The sequence below is a fragment of the Centruroides sculpturatus genome, unplaced genomic scaffold, assembly GCF_000671375.1.
Source record: "Centruroides sculpturatus isolate CEXI.00-Female unplaced genomic scaffold, Cexi_2.0 scaffold697, whole genome shotgun sequence".
In the NCBI taxonomy this organism is placed as follows: Eukaryota; Metazoa; Arthropoda; class Arachnida; order Scorpiones; family Buthidae; genus Centruroides; species Centruroides sculpturatus.
In genome coordinates this window covers 138012-158556 of record NW_019385326.1, presented here as the reverse complement: position 1 = coordinate 158556, position 20545 = coordinate 138012, and the positions used below count along the sequence as shown (strand labels likewise).

General features: G+C 27.5%; 1 protein-coding gene across 1 annotated transcript in view; it reads right to left on the bottom strand.

The window, feature by feature from the left end:
• Window positions 1-18648, bottom strand: part of LOC111637682 (organic cation transporter protein-like) — a 34218-nt gene extending 15570 nt beyond the window's left edge. Inside the window, exons 1-6 of the mRNA XM_023383247.1 lie at window positions 18265-18648; window positions 10514-10891; window positions 9229-9332; window positions 8961-9115; window positions 8697-8865; window positions 3635-3782 (exon numbers count right to left, since the gene is read on the bottom strand). Coding sequence (XP_023239015.1) covers window positions 3635-3782; window positions 8697-8865; window positions 8961-9115; window positions 9229-9332; window positions 10514-10891; window positions 18265-18324 — 1014 coding nt within the window. The 5' untranslated portion in view covers window positions 18325-18648. The remainder of the gene's footprint in view (window positions 1-3634; window positions 3783-8696; window positions 8866-8960; window positions 9116-9228; window positions 9333-10513; window positions 10892-18264) is intronic.
• Between the last annotated feature and the right edge of the window lie 1897 nt (window positions 18649-20545).

Here is a 20545-nt window from a genome sequence, read left to right as displayed (position 1 = left end):
AAATTATTTATAAAATTAATTATTATATATTAAACTGATATGTTCTTAAAATATTGATTGTATAAATTCTCAAAAAAATATTCAAACAAAACTGAATATTTATATAACAACAGTAATGTTCAGTTTTAAATGCAGAAAATATCATCAGGTGATGTTTTATTAACTTCCACAATTAAATTACTTTAAGAAGTACCAAACTTGCAGACTTGAGAACAGCATTAGGTAATTCAAATATTCTTCCCCAACCAGGACAAACATTGCATTAGATATTATTCATAAGCTCTTGTGATATTCTATCAAAAAGAATGTTTCCAATCAGAAAAGAGGTGGTCAAAAATGATGAGCATCGTCACAGTGGATACAACTGAAACAATCCGTTTGTAAATCAAGCATTTGTTTATATAAAGATTCTGTTACTCGAAAACACAGCCACAAAGATAAGAATTTAAATAGAAGTATTAAACCAAAAGAAATTCTTTCTAGCAACATACATTGATATCCTTACTTTACAATTGCTTCCTTTACAACTCCCACATCTATGGTATGAATATATTAAATATAACATTTTATGAAATCAATAAATACTGTATTTTTACAAACAAGAATTACAATAATTTCTCAGATTCTTACTTTATAATATTGTGTAAAATTCCACAAGTATAGAGTGTTATATAAGAGTTAGAGATGATTGTATTCTTAAAAAGATTTAATAGAGATGTAATTATAATTTGTTTTTCATAACTTTTCAATGCATAAAGTGTAAAAGTCTCCATTTTTTGGCCATTTCAGAAGCCAAAATAAAAAGTGAAAAAAATTGTATTTATCTAAAAAGTTGAATATAATTAAAATTCATGTTTAGTCAGACAAAGAGAATCATGCTAGAAAGTGAAATTATGACTTTTTTTAAACAAAAAAAAACACAGTCTGAGTGAAATAAAATGATTACAGATGAAATAAATTTGAATAAAATTATCACATTATAAATCAGGAAGGTAAAGAAAGTCCCAAATTTTATAATTCAATAGCATATTAACAAAATCTTTAGATTCATACATGTAAAACTATAAATCAAATAATTGATATAATTGTTTTTAATAAATTTAATTCTAAAAATGAATATTTTACAAACAAGTTTAAATTAGAAGTTTTAAATAAATATGCATTTACAGTTAATAAATAACATAAACAATAGGGTCTTCCTATACACAATAAATTCCAAGATTCCTCATGTAAAATAGCAAATTCCATTAATTATTACTTTCTAAACTAACATAACTATCACACATTTTCATAAATCATACCATAATCAGCAATATTATAAATCATAAAAACAATTTTAAAAAATTTTGGGAAGCTGATTTTTTTCTTCTTTTCTCACTAAATCTAAACTTAATTTTTCTCTTCTAAAGTAGCCACTTTATGGCCTTTTTATTTACTTATCAGAGCTATCAACATCACTATTCTTGCATTTTGTAGCCTCTTTTTCAAAGTTATTAGCATAAATGAAACTAAGAGAAGCACTGATATCACACGGACACGTGTTACAAGCGAGAACATCACACAATGACTGATGTGAGTCCTAGTGTTTATTGAAAAACAAAGAAATGCATTACAGTAATACTTCCAGAATGAGTAACACTAACAGTCAAAGAATGAGCGAGATGCTGTGAAATGAGATGAATCTTAAAAATGGTTTGGATTTAGTGAACAATTAAGAATTTTTATTTTTCATCTATTTTTCCAGCCTGCCAACAGTTAAATCTGAAATCATGTATGGTGAGTCCACATATGGTGGGATCATACCATATATTAAACTGTAATAAATAAAATAGTAAGAAATATGAGGAGATTAACTTTTTAAAATTTTTGAGTTGAATGACTTCTTTCTTATAAGCTGTATACTGGTTAAAGATTATTTTAATATTATAATTTTGTTATTTTGGTAAATTATTTTTGTTTTAAATTTAATTAAGTATTTTCACAAAGACAGATTAATTTCTGTCAATTAAATCAAACAGAATTTGATTCAATATTATTAACTTAAAAACATTGTTTATTGTAAAAAGAACTTGATATATATTCTTAAATTTGTAAAAATAACAGAATAACAAACTATAAACTTATTTATTTTCTCAATAGAACAAGACTAATAATTCAAAATTTTTTATTTATTTATTTATTTATTTTTAAACTGTAAATCTGTTCATTAATTTTAAATTAAAGAATTTTGTTTTAAGGTTAATTTTTAGTAATAATAGGTTCATTTTATCTGCACAGAATTAAATATTTTACCCATACATCATTTGTTAATATTTAAAAGAATCAGAATAAAAGAATTCACACTCAAATTATTGGACTGCATAGTTTAGGTGATACAGAACATCTTTTGTCTTATAAAGTATAAAACTGGTCCATTATTGCTTGTCTTGAACAAAGTGAAATATAATTATTTGCTTTTTGTCTTATATTTTAATTAATTTTCTTAACAGCTATTTTTAATTTGCTATAAATAACAATGCATAGATATTTGCATGTCAGAAAAACTAGGAGGAGAATACCGATTGTGTTTAAAATTTAATGTCAAATATAAATTGGAAAAGACAAGAATACTCGAAATATAATCAACTGAGGAAGGGTAATAATCGGCCTGAAATGTACATATTGGTTTAATAAAATTTCAGTGAACTTTTCAATTGAAAACTGTGGTCTGATAAGTCCTTAAAATTTATAGCAAATTAAAAATAGCTATTAAGATTATTGTGTATAAATATAAAGTGTCAAAGTGAAGTATATAAAGTGAATATAAAGTGAATGTCAATGTGAATAAGTGTTTGACAGTATATAAAGATTCCTTACACAGACAGTATGACAGTCATAGTGTAAAATATATATATATATATATAATTATATTTAGTACTTTATAAGAATTCATTATAACATGAGTTTTAGCCATATTAGGCAATCAAATAAAAAGCTAACTAGCAAGAAGTAGACTTGGCAACAGTGATTCAGCCTTGCTACACATTACAACAAACACTTAAATCTTAAATGTTTATTATGGATTAAGGGTAACAGTTGATACTCTTCACTAATGTCATCAAGTCTACTACTCACAAATAAACTTTTTGTTTAATCGTCCTGTGTAAGAAAATTTAAATCTAAATTATATATTAATCTAATTTCATTTGTGTAGACAAACTTAAGAGTTAGTTGTAATTTAATGATTTTGTATTACTCATGCAATTAAAAAAATTAAATTTATTAATTTTTAAAAAGTTTTAATGAATAAGTCATTGAAATCTGTAGAGATATGAAATAAAATTGACTTTTCAAAACTATCTCACTTGTACACATCTGTTTTTCTGAAGAATTCACACTCAAATTTCAATGCTGTTAAAGTACACTAAAGACAGAACACAAACAAGTTTTTCTCGTCATTGAAAAATAGATTAAGGAATTAGAAAATTATTATTACACTTATAAAATTGTTTTGTATATTTATGTTAATTAAGTCAAACAATTAATATGATTAAAGTGTATTTGAACTGTTGCAAATGTTTACATTATCACTGTTATTTTTCTTATAATGAATACTTACACAGAGTTATTAAATGTTGCAGCAGAAGGCTTATACCTTTTCTATGTTTTCCTTTAGTTGCACAATAGCTTGCTGCATGTTTGGAATTTCCATGTTATTTTTGTCGGCGGCAACTTTTATGATGTCTTCAGCACTCTTATACCTTCCTCTGGTCAACAGCCATCTAGGAGACTCTGGAATAAAACTGTGAGAAATATAATAATCATTTTACAATTGCTTAATTGTTAAGTTTTATTTGGAATTTAATCTATTAAAAATTCCAAACCATTATATGACAAATTTATTTATTTAAGTTATAACAATTAAGAATTAATTTTTAAAACTAACAAATTACTTATTAGAAAGACAATTTTAATTAAAGTAAGATTTAGAAATAAAAGGCTTGGTTTTTTTACCTAAAAACTTATTGACAATAACAATCATTAACAAAACACTTTCATTTTTAATTCTTTCTGCCTTGAGCTAAAGAGCCTTTTTAATCATATCCATTACAAGTTTGTTACACACACACAATAGGAGTGGCTGGATAATGAGGAAAGGAGCCAAATAAATGGCTTGAACTGACTTGCAAGATCTATGACATGGGTGGATGGGCACCTTAGTCAAAAATCAGATCTTGCAAAATTCTTGCAGCCAGGCTCTCAACTTCTTAGTTCAATATATCTGTGAGACTGCCCACAAAAAATTCCCAAGGTGACCTTGACTAACCCATGTCCCCAGGAGTGACAGGCTGATATGTTTACTACCTTTGCCAACCAGCCATCTAATAAACAACATTAACTGTAATTAAAAGCTAAAAATATAAAAATAAATTTAAAATTTTCTATCTTAACAAAATTGCCTAGTATTTTTGCATCAAATAACAATTCTTATTTTAAATACAAAAACAAAAAATAAATATAAACTGTAGTCATATATAGTAAACTCTCATTTTTACAACTCATATAGATTTTCTATTATTGTATGAAATAATGTATACAAATGTAATATTTATTTTTGTTAGCCATCTCTGTGATAGTAAATAGTTCATATTACCTTTCCAGGAATATAATTTTAATTTATGTTGATTTAATTTTAATTTTAAACTAAGTTTATGAGAAATAAGGCTACTTATTTAATGTCTCCAGCTATGTGAGTAGCAACACGAATCATGTTGACAGTGATATATGATACAAAATTCAGTGTAAATTAACCCAATAGTTGCAAGTGATAAAAATGAAAGGTCCACATGTTTCACTAGAAAATATTCTTGCCTTCATATACAAAGGCAGTTTTGTATCAAAAATATAGAAAACTGGAAATTTATTAATCAATTTAAATTAAAATAATAATAATATGCTGCTTTCTAATATTTAATATAAAATATTTTTTGATTCTTAAACACTATGTAGTGTAATAAATTCAAATACTTTGTGCATTCTATCATCTTTATTTAGTGCAGTTGATATGTGTTTAAAATACACATTTCAGGCATAACATGCCCCTCTTCAGCCAACTAAAATTATATCAAAAAATACATACAGCACGTAAAAGGTTAAAAAATATATACAAGTGGTAAAGATATTTTAGAACATACCTCGGGAGAAGTGTCACAACACAGTTTCAGATTATCAAAAATAAAATATCTTAATTTTACATTCATTTGATTTTTGAATGTTAAATATTCTCTATTTGTTTTACTTAATTATTATGAAACAATTATTAACTTTCTTAAATCCGTCAGAAACTTGAAATATTTTTATTTTTTTAAACTAATTTTCTGTTGCATATGAAAATATTTACAAAAATCAATTTAAAACAACAATTTAAGAATACAGAAAAACAAATAAATATAACTAGAATCTTGCTTAATATCCTTGTAAAATTTCCCCACAAAAATTTATTATATTAAAAATAACATAAACAGGATAGTAAATATTCTGACAAATCATACTTCTAATGAAACCATTAATAATTTATTTCAATTAAAAAAAAACCACATTTAACAATGACTTGCTATTTGAAATGTGAAAACCCACCAATGAATATGTAAATAATGTGTTTTCTCTTTTCCTTATAAGGGAAAGTAATATTTCAAAATTAAAAATACAATTAAAAAGAATAACGAAGAATGCATGAAAACAATAAAACAATATTAGTTCTATTCCAATTGCTGGTAATCTGTACAAAATTTCTATATATTTACCAGCAATTATACTGTCTGTACAACAAAATAGTCATTACAAATGAATAAATGTAGAAAAAAATCTAATAATGAATTATGCAATTATTAAGATTTGTAATTTAAAGACTTGCAGTACAGAGACTGAATGAAAATACCAAACTATCAAATTTGGTTCTTTATTTATAAACAAAGAGGTTATTTATAAAGAGCTAGGACTCTCATTTTAAAAATACCTTAGCTGATAGGAATGAGACAAAAGTCCCGATATTCATATTAAATAATACTTCTGTAAGGTTATTAATATAAATCAAAGTAAAGTCATATTTGACAATAAAGAAAATGCAATTGGTTTGCATAAGAATATAATTACTGTAAGTATGCAATTTAACACAATAATAGAGATCCCTTGACAATTACAAAGTTATCCAGGCAAGAAGTTTACATATAACATAAACAATTATTAATATTTATTGTGACATTGTCACAATGACAGGCTGCAATTTTTTATCATATTTTTAAATTTATTTAATTTAAAATATATACAGTAAAACCTGTCTATGGCAACCACCCATGGTTCCTTCAAAAAGTGGTCTTTTAGATAGGTGGTCGTCCAATACAGGTGGTGCTGTAATACCATATTTCCGTACGTATTTTGCGCACTTTTTAGCCATTTCTACTAAGCAAAACTCGAGGCGAGCAAAAATAAGCGAATTTTTTCAACGATAGGGCTATATTGGTATTGTATTTTATTCTTATCGGATAACCCGATTTACAGGAGTCGTCATGATATTATAAGACAGATTTAACACCAATATTTTAAAGATTAATACAATACTCGCATTTTCTCGATTATAATGCACACTTTCTTTTTTCCGACTTAATTAATTCGACTCGGTTCTTTTCGTTCGCTCCTCAGTTACGTGTATTACGTCATCAATATACAAGCGCGTCCTATCTCTCCATCACTTTGCTTTTGGTTTTTGTTAGTTTAATCTTATTTTAACTTTAAAAATACTGTATTTTTTAATATTTAATATTTTATTAATTAATTAAGTACAATAAGAAAAATTATTAATTAATAATAAAATGATTTTATTATTTTTTCTCATTATACAATTTCATTACATCGCGGAATCAAAAAAGGAAGTAAAACTGATTTTTGCATTAACGCGTTTATTGTTTTTTGAATATTTTGCCTGCAAAAATTACTTGAATATTATTTTTCTAAAAGTATCGTGGAAATAAGGTAGGTTGATACAGAAACTATTTATCGCACATATACTGTATATGAGCTTCAAAATAAATAAATAAAAATAGATTTTATCAAACAATGAGATCAGCCAATTAATTGTATCATGTAAAATATTTTACACCCCAAGAAAAATACTGTAGGTCTAGGATAAAATAAATTTTGTTTTCCCCACAGTTAAACTTCGCCGCTAATTGCTGTTGTGATAACTTTAATACGATCTTCTAACAACAGCACTTTGCATTTCTGTCATTTTTCGGACATTTTCCAACAAACTGAAATGAATTTCCTTTGTTGCTAGACTAATTTATTAACACCTGCATCTAATTTCAAGGGTGGGAGAAGTGCCCAGGATGGGTTCGAATAAGAGTTTAGACTAATTCATTATATTAGGAGATGGGTTCTTACAATAGTTTAGACCAGATACATTTGCGAAAGTGGTCACTTATTACAGGTGTTGTATGTTGTTTCGGACCAAAAATCGATGCCCGCGGGCACGTTACACGGGTGGTTGTTTAATACAGGTAACTTATATGAAGACTCTATGGATAAACTATTCCGTGTCAGAAATTTTTGCCCGTTTTGACAGGTGCCCATCAAATGCAGGTGGTCACCTAAACAGTTTTCACTGTACTCTCAATTTTAGTAGTGTCTTGCCTGTATACATCACACTTTTTCTGTTAACAATAGAGTTGTGACAGTCATCTATCTAATTCTCTTTTGGAGAAAATTTTTGAATTGAAATAGCATGACTTCCAGTCCAAACCAGAAGTTCATATACAGTTAATCAGGGCCTCCTGTTCTAAGTTTTCCATATCCAGCATCGACTTAGATAGATAGATAGATGAACTATCTATCTATCTATCTAACTTTATTCTCGAGATTAAGAAAGGACAGATGGATGCCAATGGAAATTTATAGGTCTGTAATTTGAAAATTGCACCCCAATTTGTACAGCAAAGTTCGAATTCTCTCAAAATTATATGTATACAATCAGTTTCTTCAATGTTAAAAAGGAAAGGAACATTAAAAATAAACTGAAAATAGAAAAAAAAAGCTTACTGTGAGGAATTTTCTAGTAAACCAGAAAAATTAATATATTGAGGAATGCTGATATTTTAAATATTACACATACATACATTTGTTTATGAGGATGAATTACGCAAGAAGGTATCAACATTTCCACATTTTTAATTACTTTATTGCTCAGAACACTGTTTTCACAGCTGGCATAAATTTCCTGTTATGTTTGAATAAAATAATGTACTTAAATACTTCACTTTTTGTTTGGTATCATAACAATGGGTTATATAGTTCAAACTATACTTCTATCTGAATTCATAATACTGAACCTGTAGGAAAAATGATGGCTTGCTTACCAGTTTTCAAAGAATAAATTAAATTGTAAAGTGTAGGTAATTTCTTTTGTATTGTCTTTATAGTAACTAAATTATTCACATGAATAAATAAGAAAAATTAGTCTATAAATATTGAAATCTTAATTAATGTAGGTGCACATAGCCAGCAGTATTAGATGAAAATGAGCTTAGATAGACTTAACCAAGCATCTCTCAATTGTCAAGATAAAAGAGAACTAATAGTATCAGTCATTCATGCTCATTGTCATCTTAATTTTGCCACTCATGTGCATTGACTTTTAAAATTATAAAAAATTTTACACTTACCACCAGTATAAAAGTAATATAGATCCTAAAGCAGTACTGAATATTTGCAGATAGACCCAATCTCTTAACAGATATGCTATTCCAGGTAGCAACATTAAGCCTGTAGCCCATCCAAATGAGAATGCAAAAGTAACTTTTGTTCTGTATTCTGGTCCAAGAACTTCCATCACTAAATGGAAGGATGTAATTCATACGTTATTAAGCAAATATATTTCATTTTTTATTTAATATTTGAAATATTATGTAGATTTAAGAAATACTCACATAAACAGAAGGCCGTATTTTGTGCACCAGCAACACCAAGAGCAAGACAAAATCTTGCAATATTAAAAAATATATAAGTAGGAGAAAGTGCCGTTGCAATACCTGAAATCAGCATCAGGGTTACGGAATATCGTAGAATTGGTTGGCGCCCAAATCTTGGAAAAAATATTGAATTAAAATATAAATGATAATTTAGTCTTAATCTACTTATAATATCAAATAATAATTTTCTAAAAAGAATAAGTTTCTTTAAAAATTTTTAATTTACCTATCAGCAAGATGTCCAGATATAATAACTCCTGCTGTCATCCCTCCCATATATACACTCTGAGACAGAGAAATAAGCCACCCATTTTTACAAACTAAATCAAACTGAAAATAAAATTAAAATAGAATGTTACTCTGAAATCCTGGCTATTGTCTTTATATTTAAGTTTATTATTAAACTACTAACAATAAGTATAAAAATTAAATTAAAATACTTTATACTTAAAAATTATAAATGTTTAATAACAAAATTTAATACAGAAATTCACATGCTGTATTTTAGATCTGTATTAAGCTTCTTCAAGGTGCAGAAAATGTTCTTTTAAAATAGAAATAAATGTAAATTTAAGTCACTAATGACATATCAAACCTATTTTGACCTCTTGGAAGTTATAATGTTAAAAAATTAAATATGAAGTCATTACTTTTTACTTAATTGATGTATCTTATTTTAAACATTCTTATGACAAAATTATGCAAGATTTTATTTTGAAAATTTGATCAGAAAGAGTAAAAGATACCTGTTCTGAAATTTAATAGACAAATTATAATTTAATAGAGTAGAAAATCATTAATCTATCAAATTTTGAAAAAGAAAAAATTTCAAAATTTAGAGATTATGAATGATAAATTTTGTTGACAATAAATATTTGCCTCTAATTGATTTAGTCATTTCATTGAAATGACTCAGCTACAAGTTTTCCTGAATGAAATGAGAAACAAGTAGCTGTTCCAAACCAGTTTTAGCCATAAATATTAAAATAATCTTAAAATATATCTCAGTTAACTGACAATAAGTGTATGTATACCATATTTAGATAAATGCTTTCTAGTCAAATTCATTTATAGAAAAAAAAGATTTAGTTTATATTTCATTCTAAACATGTTAATAAGAAAAGATAAAGTCTTAAAAATCAATTATTATAACATATTCTCATTAAATATTCAAAATAAAATCTTTTCTTGATTATTATTTTCACTTGGACCTAAAACTAAGGGGTCTATTATGTATATAAATATTAGTTTTCAAATTTTTTTTAATTTAAAAAGAATATGAATTAAAGAATCTAAACAGATTAAGAATTTGGATGAATTAATGGATTATGAATTTCAAATACAGTATTACATTTTGCTAATGTAATATTCATGAAGACATCTTACATTTACACTTGTGAGATTTATTTATAAATAGAACTAAAACAAATAAAAATAGGCTAGTTTATTTTTCATTTTGTTTGTCAACATGCAATGTTTTAAATATTAATATTAATTTTATATTTACTTACATCATTAATTATTGTCGACTGATAAAAACTTCTATCAAATTCCCACGAAGAACAATATACAGTTTTATTTTTATTAACATAAATATCTTCTATACTACTACTACCATTTAATCTCTCTAGTTTGTACATGTAGCAATGGCTATACTCTACTTTATCATCATGATTTTCTAAAGGTATGGAATAGTTTTTCCAATCTGCTATACTCCAATTTTGAAAAAGTGAAGGCCTCTTACACCAGTGATCCACGTCAAATGCAAAAAATGGAGTGCTGAGATTATGGAATGCAGTAGGTAATCCTCGTAAAAGAAATAATATAAAAATGACTCTCTGCCATGGTCCGTACTTTCCGATGACATCGGTCACGTCTTTCATTGCTTTCTAAAATAAATAAAAAAATAAATTATTTTAATCTGAAATTATTCTTGTAGTGCTGTGAAAATGCTTTCTACATTTTACGAACAAAATAAAATGATTCAATTTTTATACATACTGTAATAATTAATAAATATGTTATTAGTGTTTTATATAATATTGATGATAAAAATAATAAATTTAATAATATTAATATATTTATGCATTTGCCAATCTTAATAAAAGCAAAAGTTTTGCTATACAAGGAAAGGCTAGAAAGCCAAAATTGGGGATTTTGGTAAATTGAACATTGCTTGGATGCAAAAAAATTGGCAAACATTTGGCAAATACAGTACATATATACAGTATGGCCACCAGTGGCCAAGTGATTCCATCCCTGATCACTGGGAGTTCAGTTGTGGGTTCATGCCTCACCAGGACAGGCTGGCCATGTGGAGTTTTCTGGATTTTCTCCACATCTGTAATGCCTGAATAGGGGCCAGTTACTCGTAAAAAGACCTTCCGTAAGGCATTCCTCCCCCGCATAACATCGGGGGAAGAATGCCTTCATCAATGTCCAGAGAAGGCAATGGGGGTACAACTCTGGTACTAACTTCCCCAGGACACCACTTTGGTGTGCAACTAATCAATATTAACCTATGCCGGGTGTTTGCCAACATTGGGGTGACTTGACATGGCACATGAAGAGAGATATACAGTATACCTCCTGAAGTTATAATGTTAAAAAATTAAATATGGAGTCATTACTTTTTACTTAATTGATGTATCTTATTTTAAACATTCTTATGACAAAATTATGCAAGATTTTATTTTGAAAATTTGATCAGAAAATAGTATACAATCATTTGATACAATATTTAAAATATAAAAACTATATATGCTAAATATTTTGCATTTATTATGTACAGATTTTTGATTTGGTTACTTTGCTGAAAGTGAAATTACAGATAATGTACAGTATGCGATAGTCATTCTTAAAAGAAAAAAAGCTTCGGTTAACTGATTTTTGGGTAACCCTGTGCTGTATCACTTTATTATACCCGACAAGTTCTTAAGCTTAAAATACAATTAAACAAATTTATAATCTAATTAAAACAAAATATGATAAATTTCAAATATATTTAATTATTAATAATGAATAAAATTCTAATTTCTTAAACTATGACTAACTTTTCTAAACTCAGAATGTTGCTTTATAAGTTAACCAAGTTCTAACAATTCAGTTTTGTGGTTATATACATTTTAAAATCATTAAAAAAGTCAGCAACAAGTTGCTTAACTTTCCCAGCAACATTTAGTGGCACCATCTGTTATCATATTTTATTTTTAATTATTATAAAATGGCAAAAAGCTTAATTTTGAGGGTAGGAGTGGGTTTTATAAAAAAAATTGTAAATGCTAATAACAAGTAAAATAGTCATTAAGTCCTATCCCATTCAAGATACAACACACGACCCATTTTATTTCCCCCACCAACCTTTAACCATCAAAATTTAATAGCATCAATCCCTCTAATATGCAAACCTCCCTGAAAAATTTCAGAAATTTTTGATAAATATAAAATGTAAAAATCTTGTGAGAATCATTTTTTTGACCAATTGCAATATTTTCCCTCTTATATATAATAGCCAGAAAAGTAAAAAATTACAATGAATAAACTCTTCACGTTATAAATTATTTATGTTAATAGATTTAGTCTATCAACATAAATAATAAACTGCCAATTAATTCCAAATAGTATGAAGTATTTTAAAAATTATAAAAATGTTTGTATGCAACAGGATATGGTACAGGAAAAGTAGAGCCTCGATTATCCGACCCCCGATTAACCGACATCTCGGTTAACCGACCGTCATAGTCGGCAAATTTCAAATGCCCGCTAGTGATGTGGCGCTACAATATTTGGCTATGTCTTGGCTTCTTTAATATTATTTTTACGTGTTTTAGCTGGCAACACTCATTCGACCATGAAAGGGGGTCAGTATTTAAACGAGGCTTAATTTTCTAATTTTTAACGATACAATAGCGAAGATTATTATTTTAAAAAGTTTTGTTAGGCTTAACATGGAGGAAAATTCAACGCGAAGTAGGTTAATAGCGATATACTAATATACTAATTACATGGGATATAATAATATACTACACTAATTACATGGGATATAATAATATACTACACTAATAATGGATTTTTTCATACTTTTCGGTTATCCGACCAACCCCAGTCCCCAATTGAGTAAGATAATCGAGGCTCTACTGTATATACAATAGGATATGGTACAGAATATGATGCAATACAATATTTTTGTTAATTTAGTAATAATATTTAACAATTTAGAGTTATGTTTAAAATAAAATAAACATAAATAGAATTCTAGTTATGTAAATTACAATTATTTGTTTTAGTAAGGCAACTTAATGCTAAGTATGCTTACTATATGGCAAACAGTTCAAAAAGGTTCACCACCCTTGGTATAGGGAATATAGTGCAATAATATAAACTAAAATGACCATTTTCTCCCTTATATTTTTAGGGGCAACAATATTAAAATGACACACACAATACAAAATTTTATTTACATTTTATATTCATATATATCTATAATACAAGCTTATATTAGATATAATAACTAAGAAACAGTTTTATTTCATAAACCATCAATATTTAATTATCTATTAATCTATCAATAAATCAAAATTTAATTTACTGCATTATCATCATACAGAGAAAACACTATGAACTTTAAGAGTATAGAAAAAAAAAATGTATAGCTAAACACAGATTTATCACAGTCTAATAGAGGATATGGTTCAAACGGGAGAACCTTTACTTTACACTAATACTACATTTCTTATCGTTATATCGATAATCGCTATATCGAGATTTGATTATATTAGATGACTGATAACAATATCCGCGATTACAATAATTGCATCTACAGTACTGTATTATGATTTATACTTTCCCATTAAAAAAAAAAGCAAGCCGATTATATCATCGATTTTATCAATATTAACAAGACTTTTGTGCGTATTAGTTAATAGAATGAATTTTTTCTGTTATAAGTAAAATTAAGTACAGGTATTAAAAAATTTCCTCCAAGAAGTAGATAATCCTCGACTTTCGGACATAATTCGTTCCTAAAAATGTACAGTACCAAGCGAATGCCAAAGTATAGCAGTTGAATATGTACGAAAATAAGAATTTAGCATACTAAAAATTAATTAGGAGTATCATAGTATCAAGTACGAAAGAGCGAGCCGTCTGTATAAAATTATAAGATAATTCCTTCGATTTGAATAAAAATATACGTGAATAGAAGAAAAATTTGCGCCAATCATCTTTATATAAAAATTGCATAAAGTAGAGAGGTTGCGACCGACGTTTTCATTGCGAAAACGTGTACGTTGGACGTTCAGCACCGCCTTCCTGTAAGCCTAGAAGTTTGACAATGGCGTTTGGGACGTCAGTGGAATCATGCTCGACATTCCAAACGCCATTGTCAAATATCTAGGCTTACAGGAAGGCGGTGTTGAACGTCCAACGTACACGTTTTCGCGATGAAAACGTCAGCCGCAACCTCTCTAGTATCTATCATGAAATTTAAAATATTGCAATCTAAATTAAAATTATGAATAACTTTTAAAATATAAGCTTTTTTTATACAACATATCAAATATTTATTATGTATTTAAAAAGAAAACGAACGTGTATCTTTGCATATATGTTACACACAATATATAACGAAGAAACTCGAAGATTCCTGAACGGTTCGCATAAATTAAGTTAGAACCTATTAGTAATTCAAAAGAATTTTATAGCAATATTCGATAAAATCAGTCTTTGGACCTCTAAAAATAATTCAAGAAAATTAACAATTTGTCGATAATTTATCAATTTTCAAACATTCACATTACTCATTTGTTTTTTTTTTTTTCTTTACTAAGCAGACTAAATTATTATTTGTGTCGATAAATTTATGTTGAGCATTCAAAGATGTCTAACATTTTCAAAGTCTAAATTTAAAATTAAAGACAAGACATATTTATTTATTTCTTAAAATATTAAGAAAATTGCTTGAGTTAATCATCCTAGGTCAAGAATTCTTAACATTTTACTCTCACGCTTCCCTCAAAAGTGAAATTAAATATTATTAATTCCTTTTATCTTTATGTCCTTACTCTTTTAAATTTCTATGTATAAGAAATTAAATGTTTACACGTCTTTCCCCAAATTAGAATTTTATCCACTGAGAAAACAACTGCAAAAATTTGAGTTAACTCATATCTTCCTGTAGCCTTTGCAACCCCGTGGAATGATTGTTTTAAACAATGCCTCTTATATTTATGTATATTTTATGTATGTATGTTATCGGTATATAATAGAATAATTTGTAAAATTAACAACCCATAAAAATTTTTTTTCCTTTTTATCGTTTCAAAAACAGGTGCACGGAACAAATTATGCTGTTATGGCTATGTGAGAATTTTTCAAGGTCAAATAATTAACACGCTTAAAATTCGAAAATAATAAGAATTTAACCTTGTATAGCATATAAAAAATCCAAACTACTGACAAAATAAGTTACTAAACAAAAAAACATTTTAATATAAAAACTTACAATTGAAATTTGAAATTTTTCATGGGAAATCTATCCCTTATTAACCGATTGTTCTCATTATGGTCAAACCCATGACTGACATAATTAAAAGAATTTACTATTCAAAGGGCGAAGGAATAGAAAGAAAAAAAATCCAGCAAACGAGTTACTTAACTTTCCCGGTAACATTTAAAACGGCATGTGTGCCGCCATGTTATGATATAATAAAAATACTGAAATGTTTTTTAATAAAATAAAATGGTAAAAAAGCTTAATTTTGAGGGTAGGGACTGGTTTTATGAAAAATTGTAAATGCCAATAACGGTTAAAATCGTCATTAAGTCCGACCCTACTCGAGATACGACACACGACGTACCTTTCTCTCTCCACCCCGTAGACCTATAACCACCAAAATTTAACAGTATTAACCCCCCAATAGACAAACCGGCCTAAAAAAATTTCAGAAATTTTCGACAAAAAGCACGGGAGTTATTAAGCTTCAAAGAGGATGAACAAAATCGCGCTACAAAAACATACTAACAACCATACATACAAGAAAATTTTTTTGCATTTTCTCAACGCTTCAAGGTCCAGAGTCCAAAAATGTAAGAATATTAGAGGGTCATTTTTTGAACGATTTCCATACTTTCCCTCTTTATATATAACAGAGCCGGAAAAGTAAAAATTTATGGATACAAACACAATGTTTACGTGTATTTTTAATCTATTGTATTATGTAAAACGCGATTTTACGGCGAAAATAATATTTATTTGATGGATCCAAAATGGAAAATATAAACAAAGAAATACCAAAATAACAATAGTATCTAATTTTTGTCCTATTTTAAGTCAATTTCATCACTTAAATAATTGACTAATTGAGAATGAAATAAATAAAAAATCAAATTTTATTATGCAGAAAAATTAATACTAAATAAGACTGAACATATAAAGCTTATAGGAAATTCTTCAGCTAATCAGAATCGCAGGAAGAAGCATAAGCAATTTTTCTGTGCTTCTGATAAGCTGAAGTATAGAGAATAATTTTAAAATATTTAATGGAAAATGCAGATGGAATGAAAAAGCAGACAGTATACTACATATTGCACAAGATAACGCAGTGGGACGTTATAAGAAGGTTCCAAAAATAATACAAATATTGCACAATTTGAATATTCATTAAAAAATATATTTTATCTGATGAAAAAAGTGTCAGACACACGAAAACAATATCATAGCGAAGACGAAATCAAAAAAAGTAAATAATAATAAACAGTCTTCAAATTTCGGACGTAATGAAATTAATTTTCCCAAATGATTTTGATGTTACCGAAATCAAAATTGGAAGAAAGTACAACGTGAAAGCTCGAAACTTGTAAAAAAAAACCCGTAAGAAATGTAAAAATATCGAGCTAAAGGGTATAAAGTGTCACATACAACTGTACGAAGGAGCGAGTTGTCCGCAATAGAACTGCCTCAACTAATTCGCAAAAATATCAAACAACTTTTAATATTTTCACAAGAACTAATGATTTTTCGAAGTTTTTTGTTTTAAATAAACCCAGAAATCATCATCATCATTCATTCAATGAGTGAACTCAAACACATCACATATAATATTAAAATACTTTCCTGAAAACAGTATTTGAAACGATTTTAATACTGTTTTCAACATATTATTATTCTCGAATTAAAATTCAATAACTCGATTATTAATTTCACATTCAAAAATTAAAAAAAAAAAATTAGTTTTTCCAAAAAATAAATTCTACCTCTTCTAAATACCATTTCAAAAAATAACATACATTTAATAGGCTGAAACTGTTCGTACTGTATATCTACCTTAATGAATGAATGATTAGGAATACTATTCAATATTTTGCAATTATTTATAAAACAAAGATAATTGGCAAAGTTATTTTTTGGGGTAAACAAACCCAAAGTTTCAAGCTTATCCTAAGCATAATGAATTTTCTTTCATAATATTTTTAATTTCTGTTTCTAATTACTTAAGGAATTCTTTTTATTTATAACAGATAAATTTATATATATATATATTATATAGTGATATATATATATATCACTACTATTAATTCAAACAAAATTTATCTGTTTAAATAAATAATATAATTAAAAATTGATTGTTTAACTATTCTATCTCAGTTTAAACAATATTAGGCTAATTGTGACATTTTAACTAAATTATTTTAATTTAAACAATTTAACAAAATTTTTAAGCTTTCTGTATGAAATGGCTATTTTTTACTATTAATATTATATATTCTATAAAATAAACTTATGTCTTTAAAAATACAAAGTATAAATGTTCAATAAAATTAGAATTAAAAGAAAAAGGTCAATGTTCTTAACTTTATAGGCATTTTACTTAAAATATAGTATATAAATTATATATTAATTAGGCTCATTAAATTCAAATATACAAAATGCTTACACTTCAAACAAAAAAATATTATAAAATTAAATTCAATACAATTTTATTCTTTTATAAAAACCAGACAACTTTCAATAATAAGTTATTTATCATTTCCCATTTAATGAAATTTGAAAACAGGTGAGTCATTACTTTATGTAATTCTTATTAATTTTCTCACTTTTTTTTTTTAATATAATATCAAAATCAATTAGAGAAGTATAAAGGTCATACATATAGACAAATTATAACCTAATTTCTGTAAAATTTCATTTATAAAGATCAATTGAGATTAACAGAATAAAGAAAAACAATATTAATTAAAGCTTGATTAATTTAATAAAACATACCTTGATTAAAGCATTGTTAACTGCACCGTTTAACATGGTAGCCATTTCTGTATCGGGCATGATGTTTATGGAATACTAAAGAACTTCATCAATTGATATTCGATTTAATAAAGTCAAATATCTGACAGGATATAAACAATATATAAGCAAGGTGTCTACTATCAAGTACAAAGGTAGTTTTACGTAAGTAAACATTCTTGAAAATTCTATATACACTTCCTCTCGTATTTATCGTGGATAAATAAATCGATCTATTTATAATTTAAAATGAAATTTAAATTTGCTACGTTCATTAAAGCTTAGCTTAAATAATTAAAAATTCAGTAAGTGCATTTATCAAAAGCTATTTTTAATTATTAAATTAGCCATGCATCGGTTCTGATATTTTAAGCAGAATTTATAAACTAAATCAATAATTTTGCTACTTACTGGTTATGACATTTAGGTTTTTTTTTTTTTTTTTTTTTTTAAATTACGATTTCATTTTGTTTAGTATAATGTCTATCTCTTCGCCTATCGAAGTAATTTTCCTATATATTAACGAAGAAATGGTTGGTGCAGTAGTGTTTCGTCAACGCTCGACGATACGACCACATCTCGTAGCAACAACATTAACCACAAACGCATGGTCGAACTACACATGTACAAAATGCCGGTAATGCGCCACCTAAGGTTGCCAGCTCGAAAGATATTAAAATTTCTTTCAACTTCCGGTTGTTTGCGTTTACCGCATCATTAAAAAATCTATGAATTTCTCTTCTGCATTAGTTACAATCGAATGATTTTATTTTCGGATTTTTGTACACGTAAATTTTTAATTAATATATTTATTTTCCCAATAAAATTTTATGCCAATCATTCAAATGGAAACGTATGAGGAAAGGCCGCTCTGTTTTTTCTCGTCTTTCTGCCTTGTAGGCACTTAGAGGGTCTTTTTCGGGCCTATAATGAGACCGGGATAGATCTGAAAGTATTTAATGATTGAGTAGTTTGCGGCCGAGAAGAGTCAGAAGTTGTACTGTACACGATAAACTGTATAATAAACTCTATATTAATGATAAATGAGATTAATTCTTCCTTCAATTTCTGCCTTTCTTTTGACTTCTTGTTTTTCAATTGTAAGGACCCCGAAAAATTTGTAGATTAAATTGCTTGGGGTCTCTGCGAAAGAGAATCTGGCACTGACCCTATTCAATAGGTACAGAGGTATTCATATGCGGAATTTTGCGGTTATGCCTCTATCTACAGACATTTAAAACATAAAAATTGTACTATTGAACTTCGATACAACAGACTAAGAGATGAAAGCATGACAATGTCTACCGTATCCAAAAATGTCATGGCCATCCAAAGTCGATATCAGCTTAATATGAGATATGATAAGAAACACAGATAGTCTACATTGTAGTAAATATGAAGATACAAACATTACACTCACAATAAGGAACGTAAACAATAGCTGCGTCGTGCCTATTAGCGGATATTCCAAGCACTAACAGTTGCAGTTTGATATTCTAAAGCAGTGTTTCTCAACCTCTAACGAATCGTCGCCCCCTTCGACGTAGTATCGCCCCCTTAAATAAAACCGTTACGTAGTATCGCTCCTTCACTACAAAATTCCGATGCCGAGGGACAAGGCTAACGCCAAATTCGTACTGCATTGAATAGACTAGTGACTAGTATAATGTTATTTGTTTAATTATTGTACGATATAACGAATAAAATATCTAATTATTCTTAATATAATGTTTTACTTTATCGCCCAGAAAATTGTTTTTCGCCCCCAAAATATAAATTGTTGCTAATCGCCCCCTGAACATGGAAAAACGCCCACATGGGGGCGATATCGCCCCCGTTGAGAAACACTGTTCTACATTTCTGGTCCCACAGATGCCTCGGAACGAATAATTTAGTCGTAATCAGGCTCCGTAAAATCGAGAGTCGACAGTAATTTATACCTCGTAAATGATTTGAAATTAATTTTACATTATACAACTTCTGTTATCTGAATAAGTTTACATTAAAACCTATGTAACAAATTAAAAAATGAAATTCTTGAGATTAATAACTTTGTAATTTTGTAAATATCATCATCGTAATATATAATCATTCCGCCGGTGGAAAGAGAGCCAAGTTTTGGCTCACTCCACAATTAACCATGAACACTAAATTATTTAAAATGCCATCTATTATCAGTTGAACGCATTGACTACAAGTGTTTTTTGTTTTTTGTTACGAAACTTGGGGAATAAATTATTAATTAGAATATATTAAAATAAAA